At 32.1% G+C, this 15,130-nt stretch overlaps 1 protein-coding gene across 5 annotated transcripts in view; it reads left to right on the forward strand.

Moving 5' to 3' along the window:
* LOC115218494 (rap guanine nucleotide exchange factor 1) overlaps positions 1 to 15,130 on the forward strand; it is a 211,035-nt gene that overhangs the window by 129,753 nt on the left and 66,152 nt on the right. For all 5 annotated transcript variants that reach the window (XM_029788364.2, XM_029788356.2, XM_029788349.2 and 2 more), the window contains one exon: positions 12,472 to 12,644. In XM_029788364.2, coding sequence (XP_029644224.1) covers positions 12,472 to 12,644 — 173 coding nt within the window. The remainder of the gene's footprint in view (positions 1 to 12,471; positions 12,645 to 15,130) is intronic.

Genomic DNA, 15,130 nt, shown 5'->3' on the forward strand with positions numbered 1-15,130 from the left:
ACCAGCCCAAAATAACTTGAACTTTGTACCAAATCAAGCTAACGGTCAGCTTATCTCTACTCATAAATCTATTTATGTCTACTTTTCAGTTTCTCAAGTTAAAAACAAAGTGTTAAATTGAAGACTAAAAATATTCTAATACTAATACACCAAGTAAATAATAATCTTACATTTTTCAATATTTGTAAATGAAGCTACAACAATAACTCACCCTCTCATTAAAGTAAAGGAAAGCCAACATTATAAGTTATTTATAAAGGAAAATTACTCTTAGTATTTGTTTGTGTATGATAATGTAGAACTTTTCATATTACAGTATTTTTTTTCTCTTTGTCTCATAAAAGTATACCACAGTGATCTTAACATAGAATTGGTTACTTCTTTGACCTCTTGTGAATATGTCCCACTTTGTGCCTGTATACACATATATGTACATTGGTGATTGCACGTGTATATATGAAGTTCAAGACTGAACACAAAACTTTTGCTGTTAAAAGAAAACTTAATAGGAAGTTCTCGACTTTTTAAGAGCTTTTACTCTCTTTCTCTCCCCCCACTCATCGTAAATACTTGTTTCTAACATTGACACTGGTCAAAAATGTTGAGGGATGGTCATAGTTAATTAAATTAAATCTTAGCAGTTGACTGATAGCTATTCTGTTAACCCCAGAAGAATTCAGGGCATTTTCAGTCCTTGCAGGATTTGAACAAAGAATATAAATACTATAATCCATATCTGTATCATTTCTGCTATTGACTGCCTTCATAAATAATAATAGTAATAATAATAATCCTTTCTACTAAAGGCACAAGGCCTTAAATTTTGGGGGAGGGGTAAGGCAATTATATCAACCCCAGTACATAACTGGTACTTATTTGATCAACCCTTAAAGAATGAAAAGCAAAGTTAGCCATGGTAGAATTTGAACTCAGAACATAAAGACAGATGAAATACTGATAATTTTGCCTGGCATGCTAATGATTCTGCCATAATAATAATGATATACATTTTTAAGCTATTGTAATCTTTATTTCTGCTTAGTTGAAGAAATGTAGAGCTATGGACTAAATGCTTTTTCTTTCTTAGTTTAAATTATACCTGGATCAATAAAATAAGTACCAAACATATACTGTGAGTTCCTCATAAGTTTGTGACTTTATGCTAGTGTAAGGAATTGTTGGTTAGTCTGAAGAAGTAAATTTGTATCTGTAGCCTCTGCAGACTCTCTTAGACTGTTGAAGTTGATATGGTTGATGATGCTTAAAATTCTGCAAATTGATGCTTATAAGGAAGCTTGGGTAAGAAAAGACTTCCCGATAGTCTCAGTTCTCGGGGAAAATAATTATGCAAGGTGTTTAATACAAGGTCTTTGAGATAAGATAGCAGGGATGATAAGAAGATAATTCCAGCTGGGATTTAATGAAGGTGGTACAATTTGCTAGTTGAGTTAGTTCTTCTGTACTGTGCAAGTTGTAGCCTGTTGTTGAGCAAAGCAAAATGCAATTCAGAATGTTTGAAGTTGTAACGGCAGTAGTATCTCAGATGTATTAGCAGTAGTCTAATGTGGGATACACTTGAGCTTTGTTCAGAATTGAAGTGGTGTGGGTTCTGAAGGGAAAAGATAACCTTTGGGAAACAGTTTTGGTTACATTAGAAATGCATGGTTGAGCTATTTGGTATGAGAATGATATCCACTTTTTAAAATAAAAGTTTTTAATGCATACTTTTAGAAAAGGCTGTAATTATATTTTGTATAGTATCTATTGTATATATTCTCATAGATACTGTTACTGCCATCACATTTTGTTCCATATTTTGGCTGGATTTGTAATATTACTTTTTCTTACTTACTCATTACATCAAGTCTAACTACTATGTACATATCCCTGCTAGTTTCCTTATTTTCTAGCTACAATCAATTATCTGTCCTTCACCTTAACACTCATAGTAACCTAACTTCTTTCTATACACACTTTTTTCTTAAAATATACAAATCTCAAACCATGTTGTTCTTTGTTTTATTTATTTATTATTTATTTTGAAATTCTCTAATATTTACCTTAATGTCAGTCAAAGATTTGCAACTGCTGAATGAATATCATTGCAATCTCACAATCTCAGCAAAAAGTACACAAACACAAGTGTTACTTCTCAAATGTCAACACTGATAAATAAAACCATGGTAACATCGTAACATATTTATAAAGACGCATGCAGTTGAAGATATTTTAACATCTTACACAATTTATCATTTTTGATTCATTGGCAACGTATTTATGTAAGCTTTGCAAGTTAGTAGTTCCTAAGACAAAAGAATTCTTAGGCAACTTTGGTATTAAAATAGTAGACACCAGAAGTTCATGATTTTTCTGTGTGCTTTGCTTTGAGAATTTTCAGTCAAAACAAGGTCTGCCAATCAACCCCAGTTTTTACTCATTTTAGAGATGTCTTTTGCCAGTTTAAGAATTTCAACCATGCCAAAATTATTTGGATCTGTTCCATTTTATTTCTCAGTTATGCATTATCACCACTTAACTTACTTGATGATTATATTGATATGAAACTTGAACATTAATTCTGAATGGAAAATGAGATATTTTTCAAACAGTTTTTTTTTTCTCATTTTTTTTTCCTTTTGAACATTTTTTCCAAACTTTTTCAAACGATGAATGTATTTTTTAAAAAAAATCAAGACTTTATATGGGCTGAATTGCATTGGGAAAGGTATTTAAAGAATCAAGATATTTTTGTTCTATTGGAAACTCAGCAACAGACAGACTCACTCTAAAGATGTTTAAATTATTTATTAGTAAATCACAGTTGTTTATCAAGGCATTTGAGTATGCCACTTATTTAAACAAAATTTTAAAAATTATTATTATTGTTGTTGAGTGAGTGAGAGAGCATTGCATTCCATCAAAGTGACACTGGGGTACAAATATACGAAGCCTAATATACCCATCAGGATCTCATATCAGGATAAACATGATCTTGCAGGCGGGACTGAGTTAGAATTTTCGTCAGGTCAAATAGCCTATCCAGTTCCAAAGGTCCCTAAATAAAGTATTAAGGATGATGAATGAAACACCCATATTACCAGAGCTGAATTATTCAAATCCCAAAGAATCCCTCTCAACATATGGCTATGATGCTTCTGCACTTCTTGTGCTCATGATCAGAGATGCACATATCATCAGCCACTAAAGGACATGCTCAACTGGTTAACGTTAAGCAACTGACAAGCAAATCTGTGGTACTGAGCAGAATATTTGCTGTAGCACCTCTTTTACTCCAAAACAAAACATGTACAGGATAACACTTCCAATCAGTTAAGATCAGAAGCCATGAGAGCCCCTGTCTGGTATTGCATTGGGCATTTATTATTATTATCATTATTAACTTGTAGAGTTGTTAGCACATCAAACAAAATGCTTACCAGCTCTTTACATTCTGAATTTAAATACTGCCAAGGTCATCTTTTCCCTTCATCCTTTTGGGATCAATAAGTACTACAGTTGAACATTGAGGCCAATATAATCAACTAAACTCTTCCCTCAAAATTGCTAGCCTAGTGCCAAAATTAGAAAGATTTATTATGATTTTAAAACACAATCATTGTTGATGATTCTGTGAGGTTGTTTCACATTTTATATCACCTCCTCATATCATTCTTGCAACTTTCAATCATTATTTCTGGAGAGATTTTGCATGTATTTTAATATTTTCCCTCAAATTCCATACCACTAACTTTAAACTGTTTTCAATTAGTTTGTTTGGTCATGGTGAGGAGATAGAAAGTGAGGTTCAGCTGCTAAAATACTTGTATATTGACTAGAAAGTTAGGAATTCATTCCCAAGCACTGAACTCCTCTAACTAGTCAAGTTACAACCATCATACATAATGCAGTGAAGGGGAAATTTTCAATAAATTAATAATACTTATATGGTGAGAAGAAAACATCAGCTAAATAATTACTATTAATTTAATTTGATCTTAGTAATTATGGGCAACAACTCAAGATAGGTTTTGTTCTTGTTAGACCTCAGCAAGTTAACTGTAACCTATGTAACTAAGCTACGGTTAACCAAATTTAGAATGAGTACCTTTTGTAATTGAAAGTTGAGCTGTTTGTGTTAGAAAGAACACCCTAATATAAAAGTTTAAAATTTTTTCTAAAGTATAATAGCTGAGTAATTATGTGCAGACATTAAAACAAAATTCTCACAAGCATTTATTTATTTAAAATTGTTGCTTTGGAAAAATATTGCACAGGCATAAAAAGGTTTATCACCCTCTCTCTCTCTCCTTCTCTCTCTCTCTCTCAACAAAGGAAGACTAACCATTGTCCTTATAGGTAGTAGAAATTTTCTGGTCTCATGTACTGATTAAGTAACTGGAAAAGTACATATGATCACTGGGCAAATGGGCGTAACAGTACATTTTGTTGCCTTCAAACAACACAAAAATTGTGATATTTAACAGGATACTGCTTGAATATTTCCCTACATTAGGTGTTTTAGCTATTGAAGCATATACTTTCTAGTGAATGAAGAACTGCTATAACTGTTTGGTTTTTGAAAATTTAATAGTCTTCATGTAAGGTAGGTTAGCAATGAATAAGATGAAGGATTTTACAGTCTGTACCAAAGCAAGGAAAATCTAAACTGTGATGATAAATATTTACATTATCTTTTTTTAAATCTTTAGTGCAAGCATGGTTGTTTTTGTTGGGAGTTTACTTTGGACAAGAAACTTCTACTATTGCTTAGGATTGACCAATAGCTTACAAATGGAATTTAGTAGATAGAAACTGTGCAGAAGTCCATCATGTATGTGTGTGTGTATGTGTATATATATGTGTGTGGGTGTGTGTGTGTTTGCGTATTTATGTGTATCTTTCACCCAATTTATATCAGTCATCAGTGTGAGAGACAGGGAAAAGAGTAGTGCTTTACAAGGTAAGACACTAAGTGCATTGGGTTTAGTAATGCAGTAAACCGGTGATTGACTTATTGGAAATCTGTAACCAACAATACTTTGTTCACTAATTATTTGTTAATAAATTATTGTCCTTGATCATATTATTATTGCAAAAGAGTTACTTCTGATTATCAATTTCTAAGTTTCGCATATCCTACTGTAACCCAATATACCTTGTGGCTTCAAGTTTATTTTAAATTCTTCTTTATTTGAGATGACATTACTCAGATAAAATTAAAGAGATATAGACAGTGTTTTAATCAGGAGTGTTTTTTATTTGTTTTAAGGCAAATCTTAATCTGCTTCATAGCCAATGATTAAGAAATATTTACTAGTTATTTAGTCTTGTTTGTTGTTCCAAACTAGATTCTGAAGATCTTACAATTTTCACTGCAATGACCACTTGTGTTTTTTCCTTCCTTTGTTACCGTTTTTCTCTTCTATTACAGTAGTCATCAATCAACCTTGCAAATGATCTTTGATTAGTCTATTTCCAAATTCCTAAGTAGTATCAATTTTAAGAGTTTCAGAGGGCCTATCAAAGCTATGGTCATAACCCCTTCTTCCAAACCAGACTAATGAAAACAAAATTTTGCAATCTTATCGTTTGACCTGTATCAAACATATCCAAACCATTGACCTAAAAGGAAATTTTTTGGTGACTAATATTCAGAGATAAAATTGTTGTTGATTTTGTTAGAAGAAACAATTGTAGAAACTCTCAATAGTTCATTTTATTGACTCTCCAGACCTCCAAAGTATTTAGATGTACAGACTTAACAGTTCTGGAATAAGGCCATTTCTTACCAGATCATCATCATCATCATCGTTTAACGTCCGTTCTCCATGCTAGCATGGGTTGGACGGTTCGACCGGGGTTCTGGGAAGCCAGAAGGCTGCACCAGGCTCCAGTCTAATCTGGCAATGTTTCTACAGCTGGATGCCCTTCCTAACGCCAACCACTCCGTGAGTGTAGTGGGTGCTTTTTACGTGCCACCTGCACAGGTGCCAGGCGAGGCTGGCAACGGCCACGGTCAGATTGGTGTATTTTATGTGCCACCGGCACGGAAGCCAGTCGAGGCGGTGCTGGCATCGGCCACGAGTCGGATAGTGCTTTTTACATACCACCAGACCAGGGATCCTGGCTGGGTTTTAAAATTTCATAGAAAAAAGAAAATTTACTTGTTACTGGAACCTGTAACAAACTGGATATTGATCATAATGTTTTATTGGAAAATGTTCACAATATTTTATTTCTATGCATTGGTTAAGTTTACATTTGAGTTTGACACTAATTTCTTCTGTCACTGACTTTCCTAGTTTCTTTTATGTAAACCTAATATTTATTTCATGCTGCCAAAGTAAACATCTACATACATATTGCAGTCAGAACTGGCATAGCAGAAATGTTTGTCTCACATTTTAAAACTGCTGTAATTTTGATCTAAGTGATTTTTGTCACTGTAGAAAAGGGAATATGTTTATAAGTATTTTACTAATTTCAAAGCTTACATTCTTCCACTAATTACGGAAGGGTTGCAGAAAACTTGTTCTTGTAAATTGTTATCATTTGCAAATATTTTCTTACAATATATTTGGCATTTTCAAAACTGAAACTGTGCCACTAGTTATTTCTTTTCTATCTCAATTGTATCTTAAAGTACCTTATTTATAATTTTTTATATATATTAAACCTGCTCATTGAAATAGAAATTGTTGCTACTTTTTTTTTTATATGATTTTCATGTTTTCTCTTGCAACAATGGTTTCTGTCATTTTTTTTTTTTAAAGGAAAACTAATTTATGTAAGGAATAATATAAAATTAATCATTAAAATTATGAAATAAACAATAAATTTGGACCAAAATAAAAAAGGATACAAATCGTAAACAGTGTCTACAGATTGTCATTGTTAAAAGAGAATAATGATAATAATAATAATAATATAATAATAATAATAATAATCCTTTCTACTGTAGGCACAAGGCCTGAAATTTGTGGGGAGGGGTTAGTCAATTACATTGACCCCAGTGTTTCACTGGCACTTAATTTCTCAGCCCCAAAAGGATGAAAAGCAAAGTCAACCTCAGTGGAATTTGAACTCAGAACGTAGTAACGGCAGGCAAAATACTGCTAAGCATTTCGTCCAGCGCACTAACAATTCTTCCAGCTCACCGCCTTTATAATGATATTAATAATAGTAATGATGATGATAATAATAATAACCCTTTCTACTATATAGGCACAAGACCTGAAATTTTTTTTTTCTTTTTGTGGCAGGGGTGTTAGTTGATTACATCACCCCCTATGCTCAACTGGGACTTATTTCATCAACCCTGCAAGGATGAAAGGCAGAGTTAACCTCAGTTGGAATTCAAACTCAGAATATAAAACCATGTGAAATGCTGCTAAACATTTTCTCTAACAGGCTAGCAATTCTGCTAGTTCACTACCTTTAATAATTATTATTTCTACTATAAACACAAGGCATGGAATTTTGAAGGAGACTAGTCAGTTACCAGTACTCAACTGGTACTGATTTTATCAACCTCCCTCAAAATTTATAATTGATCTTCAATTCAGGAAAGTACAATATTCTGATTTGGAACTCCCTGGATAGTTGAATATTGACTTTTTATAGTTAGTGTAGTATTATTAAAGTGGGGGGTTTTGATAATAAGACTAACTTCTGTTCTAAAGCACTCACACACACTTACAAATACAATACACCTCCTCACACTTACATAATAAAGAATCTTTTCAGTAGAAGGAGTGGGTGTTAAATTGATATATAAAATCTTGTAAAAAAAAAAAAAGTCAAAAGACTATTAAAGACTAAGTGAACTCTATCTTAATGCAACTTACTGACTTGTACTTAATATAAGCCCTATTTCTGATAAAGATAAGTATGTAGTCTAACAGGATCAAATATAAAATTCAATTATCTTTTGAAAGTAATGTAATATTTATACCCTGAAAGATGCTTGATTTATTTTATATGTATGTATATGTTTTTAATCATAAGATTTAGTTATTAGGTGATATCTCTTCATTTACATACTCTTTCCATACAAGTAAATTGTATGATATATGTATATTGTTGGGTAGTGGGTTTATTACACTAAAGTGAGTTTATGACATGCATTAATGGATTAGATATGTGATATGAATGGAGAGACAAGCCCTTAATGAGGTAGGAACCTCATTACTTTCAGTTTTTTTGTCTGCAATTCTATCTTTGCTGCACTACTAATATGTGAAGACGCTAAATTGTTGCCTCTATATCTGCTTGGAGAATACACCAGCTGAAAGGCTGGTTAGTTCTATCTTATATATAGGATTATTAACAAATGCTAACTGGAAGACAGCATCCAAGTATATTTCTGTCTACATCTCTCTACATCTTGGACATGATTGTCCAGTTGTTTGACCATGTCCTCCGAGTTGTAAGCTTGAATTTAATCTTGTCTTCACATTTCTTGTGTTACAACTCCTATTGTAAGCACTCTCTATGCTTGACAACTTTTTTTTTCTTTCTCATCTCCTTAATTCAAGTCAAGAGCTCTGTAGTATTTCTAAGTAGTAGAGACCCTTCTTCTTACCACAGATGTTGACATTAACTCAGAATCTCATGATCTCTGCAAATATCTCTCTCATCATATCTGCTCGTTTTTAGGTTTGGCATCTTAAACCACTTTTGAGAAGATTTTGGTAACAGATGGACTGTGGTAGTTATCTTCACAAAATAATAATAAGAACAATGATAATAATAATAAGTTATTTTATCATAATTTTATATTTTGTCAAAACTTGTGAAAATGCTGATATGATTTGTTTTTCCCTAAGTTTAGCTAGCTATACAAGGAATCCATTACCGTGGTGAAATTATTATTAGTTGTCTAATAATGTCCAGCTGTAACAAAGATAATCTTTTTTAAAATTAATTCAGTGTTGCCATTTGATAAAAAAAACCATCAGCAGTTATGGCAAACTACAAATCAGGATGTATTCTTTTATCTTTCGATTAAGAGTAAGTTATTAAGTTTCAAACATTACAGCAAGTTTCAATAATTAAACCATTTATTAAAATTGTGACTTATTTTAATTCGAAAATTACTATTTGTAAATCTCTCAATGAGAGATATTCAGCAACAATACTCTAGAGTAAAGATTATTTGCCAACATAATATGGCAGTCCTGGTTTAGGACAAAAGTTGCTGTAATTTGGCCCCATGAGACATCGTCTTCAGCTGGCTGTAGGACACGATCTGTGTCCTTATATTTTTGAACAAGGGAATTTAGCAGCTCCCACTCAGCTCAAAACAATTTGTGTGTATCATGATTTCTGGGTTATACACAGATATTGTTTTGAGCTGAGTGAGGGTTCTGAGGGTTCTAAATGCTCTTGTTTGAAAATATAAGGACACAAATCGTGTTGTATAGCCAGCTGGAGATGATGTCGCCTGGGGCTAAATTACAGCAACATTCGTCCTAAACCAGGACTGCCATGTTATGTTGGCAAATAATCTTTATTTTAAATTCATTTGCTAGTTAAAACCAGTTAGCTGTGGCTGTGCATAAGACATTGTTAATGAAAAGTTATTTTAGTAATATTTCTTTGAACTTCAGATCCAATAAGATGACCATTATTTCTGATGAGATAAGCATACAACACATTTGAACAATTAATAAATTATCATAACTTGTGAATAAATTCTTGTTTTACCAAATAAGGATACTTCAATACTGAATTGAAAAAAGTATCAGAATTAATTATTTGGATACTGATAAAAGCAAGAATGATTTAATTAGTTTGTTATGATCAAACAGCTGATTACAAGATCACATGACAAAACAACTCGCTTCTTTTTTTTTTTTTTTTGTCAACACCATATTTCATTCTCTTGTTATTGATGCAGATTTAAATTTCCTGAGTTTTGGTTATTTATCTAATATTCACTAAATTATGTACAAGCTACCAGAGATTATAGCAGTCAAAACTTATGAATTGTAACTCCTTCTTTATAATTCTACTGTCATTGTACTTAACAACAGCAGGGAGTATAATTGAATTCAAGGGCATACAGAATAAGGATTCCCTCATATGCTGGTCACATATGAAAATAAATTAGCAGGTTTTAAGTGTACATTTAGCAACTACCTTGGAGATAAGGTATGCTCCTAGCAAATCAAACTTGCAACCCACCTTAGGTTCCAGGATGAAACTCATTCAGCCTCATTTATCTTTCCTTCTGAATCATTCTTCACTTGTTGCTGCTGATTAGAAAACATAAACAAACATTTGGTGCCTGACTCACCAGCATGTGTCATCCATCTATTCTCTTATTCAAACCACTGCAGTTTTGTCATTCTCAACGATGCAGCTGATAATTTATAGTATCAAAATTTTTAACCATTTAAGTAGCTCTAATGGTAGATCAATCTTTGATAGAAATAAAATTGCTTATATTCCGTACTTTGTTTGCTAACATGTCAGTTGATTAATTTACACTGTGTATCCTTAAGTCATCAGACAAGTCTGTTTTTTTTAGGTTAGTATTATATTTAGCATTTTGCTACAGACAAATATGTTGGTCAAAAATGTTAATTCTTTAACTAACAAAAATACATAAATGTTCAGTTGTGTAGTTACTTTATGAAGCAACTGGTTTGTAATACAAAGGCAATTTTTGTTAAACAATACAAAAAATGTATTTGCTATTTTGGCTTTTAAAATATCTAAAATGCTTTTATATAAGTTTATTGTCTTTTATATATATGTGTATATATGTGTGTGTATATATATATATATATATATATATATATAAAATAATGAAATATATATATGTATTTAATGACAATTCTGTTTCAACAAAAGCTTTTAAAATGTTTCCCAAACCACTCCATTTCCAACTGAACTATATAAAGTCTTTGAATTCCTCACATCATTTCCTATGTTTCTACTTTGTTATGTCAAGTCCATAGTGTTAGAAATATGAATTCTGAGTTTAATCCCAACTAAGGGTGTGGGTGTGTGTGTGTGTGTATGTGTGACAAATTGGCATCTAAAAACTAAAGACCATGCACACACACACAGTATGTGAAATGGGGGAGGTGGGTAGACAAAAAATGGCTGAATAGAAATTTTCTGCAATATTTGAAATTCTAATCAACTGCACCCAACCTTCATCAGGAAGATAAATATATATATATCATTTACATTCATGTTATTTCATTTCATGAATTAAAGTTCTTCCTTCCTCAAATTGCACAAACATACAATAATCCCTTAGCACATAGCTCTGAAGATACATGATTTGTTGAAGTGGTTCATTTGCAAATATCACAATTATTAAATACATATTTAAAAAAAATTTGTATTGTTTTAGGTTTTTATTTATCCATAATGATATAAAAGAAAACATTTTTTTCATGGTTCTCTTTGTTAGACATAATGAATTCATTAACATTATGAATGCTCATACTGAGAATAAAAGGAACTTCAGCCAATCAACAGATCTGAATACAGTTATATGTGTAACAATAGGTTGAACATTCAGCACCTTAGCAAAATTAGTCAAAAAATGAGCTTGGAAAACATTTGTACCTTACTCACTTCTTAGGCTTATATATATACAAGGGCTGAAATGGAAAACTTCCACAATATTTTAATTAGTTATATGTTACCTTTCTCTTCACTTCTAAATGTTCTTAAACGTTTAGACGCTTTCCCAAAATATCTGTAACCAGGATCAGGTGCCTCAAATACCTAAAAAAATTAAATATTTCCTTCCAACTTGAAAATTGTCGTATCAATTTCATTATGATATAGCTATTAGAAGTTTCAGATGTAATTTAAGCTTCCTTTGTATATATGTGTATGTTTGCATGTTTAGGAATGTTTTTCAGCATTTGTGTGCAAGCACAGGGGAATATTTGTTTACATATGTTGTATGCATATATGTGTGTATGTATATGTGTGCTTTTTAATGTGTGTGTGTGTGTGTAGAAGCACTTCTCAATCTTATACAAGGATGGAATATCAGATAAAGTTTGGGCATAGTGTTATCAGAAAAAGTTGATTTATAGAGCACCCATGTAGAAACTATTTGTTTACTATTTTGGCAGCTGAAATTTCTATTTAGCATTTTCAAATGTGGAATTGTCAAAGTCCATTTATAGCTCTTTGTAAGTGTTAGAAAGTTGACTTTACTAGTCAGAATTTTAGTCTACTTAATGTTGGTTGGATTTTCACTCATTTATGCTGAGGAAACATATCAATATTTCTGTAGATTTTTGTATGCCTTTTTAATATTCAATATTGAGGCAAGATTTTAAATGGTAAGTTGTCCACAAAGATATGCACCCACACACATGAACTTTTGCATTCTTTTGTAATAAATAATAAATTCATTGTAAGATCTTTTCATTTGTAATTTGTATATCATTTTAACATTATAAATTTATTATAACATTTATTTTCTTGCAGGATGTGGACAAGCTAAAAATTGAGGTAGACCATGTCTATAAATCCTTAAAGTACATCAAGGAAGTAGTTGACAAGGAAACTTTACAAATTCTCCCAGCAACTGCATCTGCTGTGTTAGAAACTGTAACTGGTGTCTTTACACTTCTCAGCAATTTCTTTTCAAACCAAGACAGGTAAAAAAAAATTTTTTCATTTTGTTTTTATACAGAGGATGAAGTTTCTGACTTTATAAAAGATAATTCTAATATTCTGATCATTCTGATTGCTTTTTGTTGCATCTGTAGTTCTGAGTAAAGCAAATTCCCATCCATTTTATTTGGCTGTCTGACAGTATTCAAATGTAAATATTTTCATATAATTACTTATATTAACTAGTTTATTCAAAAACTTTGGAATGGAGAAACATTAAAGATGCCAGTAATGGAATACATATCATGGAATTGGTTCTTTATTTCTGCCAATTTCACTTTAAAGGCTTATAGTACTTTCGTTTTAAAAGTTGGCAAGTGAGAGAATTTATCTAAGAAGAATAAGTTTGAGTTTAAAACAGTGTAATTTTAAAAAGCTTAGATTTTTCCTTAATGTGAAAAGCAAATGGACCCTTAAATCTGCTCTTCACAAACTAAGTCAGTAAGAGAGCTGTTATTTGTTGGTTGACTTGCTAAAATAGCAACCTAATCTCCTTTAAATCATACCCTACTACCTTAAAAAAGGAAGCACATACTGGATAATAAATATATCTTGGTTACACTCTGCAAAAAAAAGTTAGTATGATCACAGATGGAATACTGGTTGAACAACCACCAGTGATGACTCTTTAGTTTTGTGCTGGTGTCACTATAAAATGCACCCCTTTGCTTCCTATTCTACTCTTCTGGACCTATATATATATATATATATATATATATATATATATATATATATATATAAACCTTAATGATACTCACAATCATGCCACTTATCACACAACACCATTGACCCTTCTGTCACCATATTTCTAATGAAATACATTGTCATTGTTTCAATTGATTTTGAAAATAATGAAGAATTAGTAAAATAACTGTCATTATTAAGTTGGTGTTTGAAACATGAAATTTTAATGAAAGGCTTTAACTTAAAACACCTTAAACAGAAAATTCATTGAACTAAAGACAGTCTCAGACAGGGTGGTATCAAAGGAGTTGATATATAGGCGCAGGAGTGGCTGTGTGGTAAGTAGCTTGCTTACCAACCACATGGTTCTGGGTTCAGTCCCAATGCGTGGCACCTTGGGTAAGTGTCTTCTACTATAGCCTTGGGCCGACCAAAGCCTTGTGAGTCGATTTGGTAGACAGAAACTGAAAGAAGCCTGTCGTATATATATGTATATGTTTGTGTGTCTATGTTTGTGTGTCTATGTTTGTTCCCCCAGCATCGCTTGACAACCGATGCTGTTGTGTTTACGTCCCTGTAACTTAGCAGTTCAGCAAGAGAGACCGATAGATTAAGTACTAAGCTTACAAAGAATAAGTTCTGGGGTCAATTTGCTCAACTAAAGACGGTACTCCAGCATGGCCGCAGTCAAATGACTGAAACAAATAAAAGAATATATATACCACCAATATACACCACCACACCTCACTACAACACACTGAATACAACTGAAGAATAGATCTCTATACAACTTTTGAGCAGAGCTGAGCTAGGACTAAACAATAACAACAATTTTCCTTTAAAACTTAACAGGTCTTATAAACAAGAAAGAAACAAATATTTCTTTTTTTTTTTAAAGTTAAGGGACAGTTCTTGACCTCAATAGAAAACTTTTGTTGCAAGTTATTTTATTAGGTTGATTTCTATTTCACTTATGATAAGCAAACTAATGCAACTCTTACAATAAAATATGAAAACATGGTCTAAGCTTTAAGAGTTTATGATACAAATTTACTTACACATAGCACAATATTATTTTGAAGGTATTGTTTTATTATTATTATTTGTGTGAAGTATGTCTAAATACAATGATCATGCTCCTTTTCATTGATAACGAATAAAAAATATTGTAAAAGTGTTATTATTAGGGGGTTGTTGAATAAGGAGTGTAACTGAGTTAAAGCAAGAAAATCTAAGAATTAGCTCTAGTGATTCGGTAAGAATCTAAAAATGAGTTTATGTTTGTACCAGAAAATACTACTTAGCATTCGTGACTGACTGAAAAATTTAAGGTCTGATGAACTGAAATATGAGAATAGGGGAGAAAAGCTATGGGTTCTGACAACTTGACAACTGTTTAGGAAGTGCATGAAGAAAGGTCAGGTTTTGAAATATGCCTTAAGGGAAGTCTTTGATTTTCATGACTGTTGCCAGACTCTCCTTCAAACCCTCTTCATCATATCTGAAGATGTTACACAGATTCATGACTAGATGCCGTAGGAACTTCGGTATGCAGGCAACTTAGCTCTTATTTCAGGAGCTGCAAGATATAAGTGAAATTTAATATTGTATAAGCAATGTATTTCTGGAGTTTGCAAATGATGCAGTGGGATCTTCGGTAGACTGACTTGGAATCAATATTGTAAATGTATCACATGCACTACATAAACTAAGTAGGCAAGCAATAAAAATAATGAACTGCCCAGATTACTAACAGGAAGTAGTAGATATATTCTGATACTTATTT

Source organism: Octopus sinensis, linkage group LG1 (genome assembly GCF_006345805.1).
Source record: "Octopus sinensis linkage group LG1, ASM634580v1, whole genome shotgun sequence".
Classification (NCBI taxonomy): domain Eukaryota; kingdom Metazoa; phylum Mollusca; class Cephalopoda; order Octopoda; family Octopodidae; genus Octopus; species Octopus sinensis.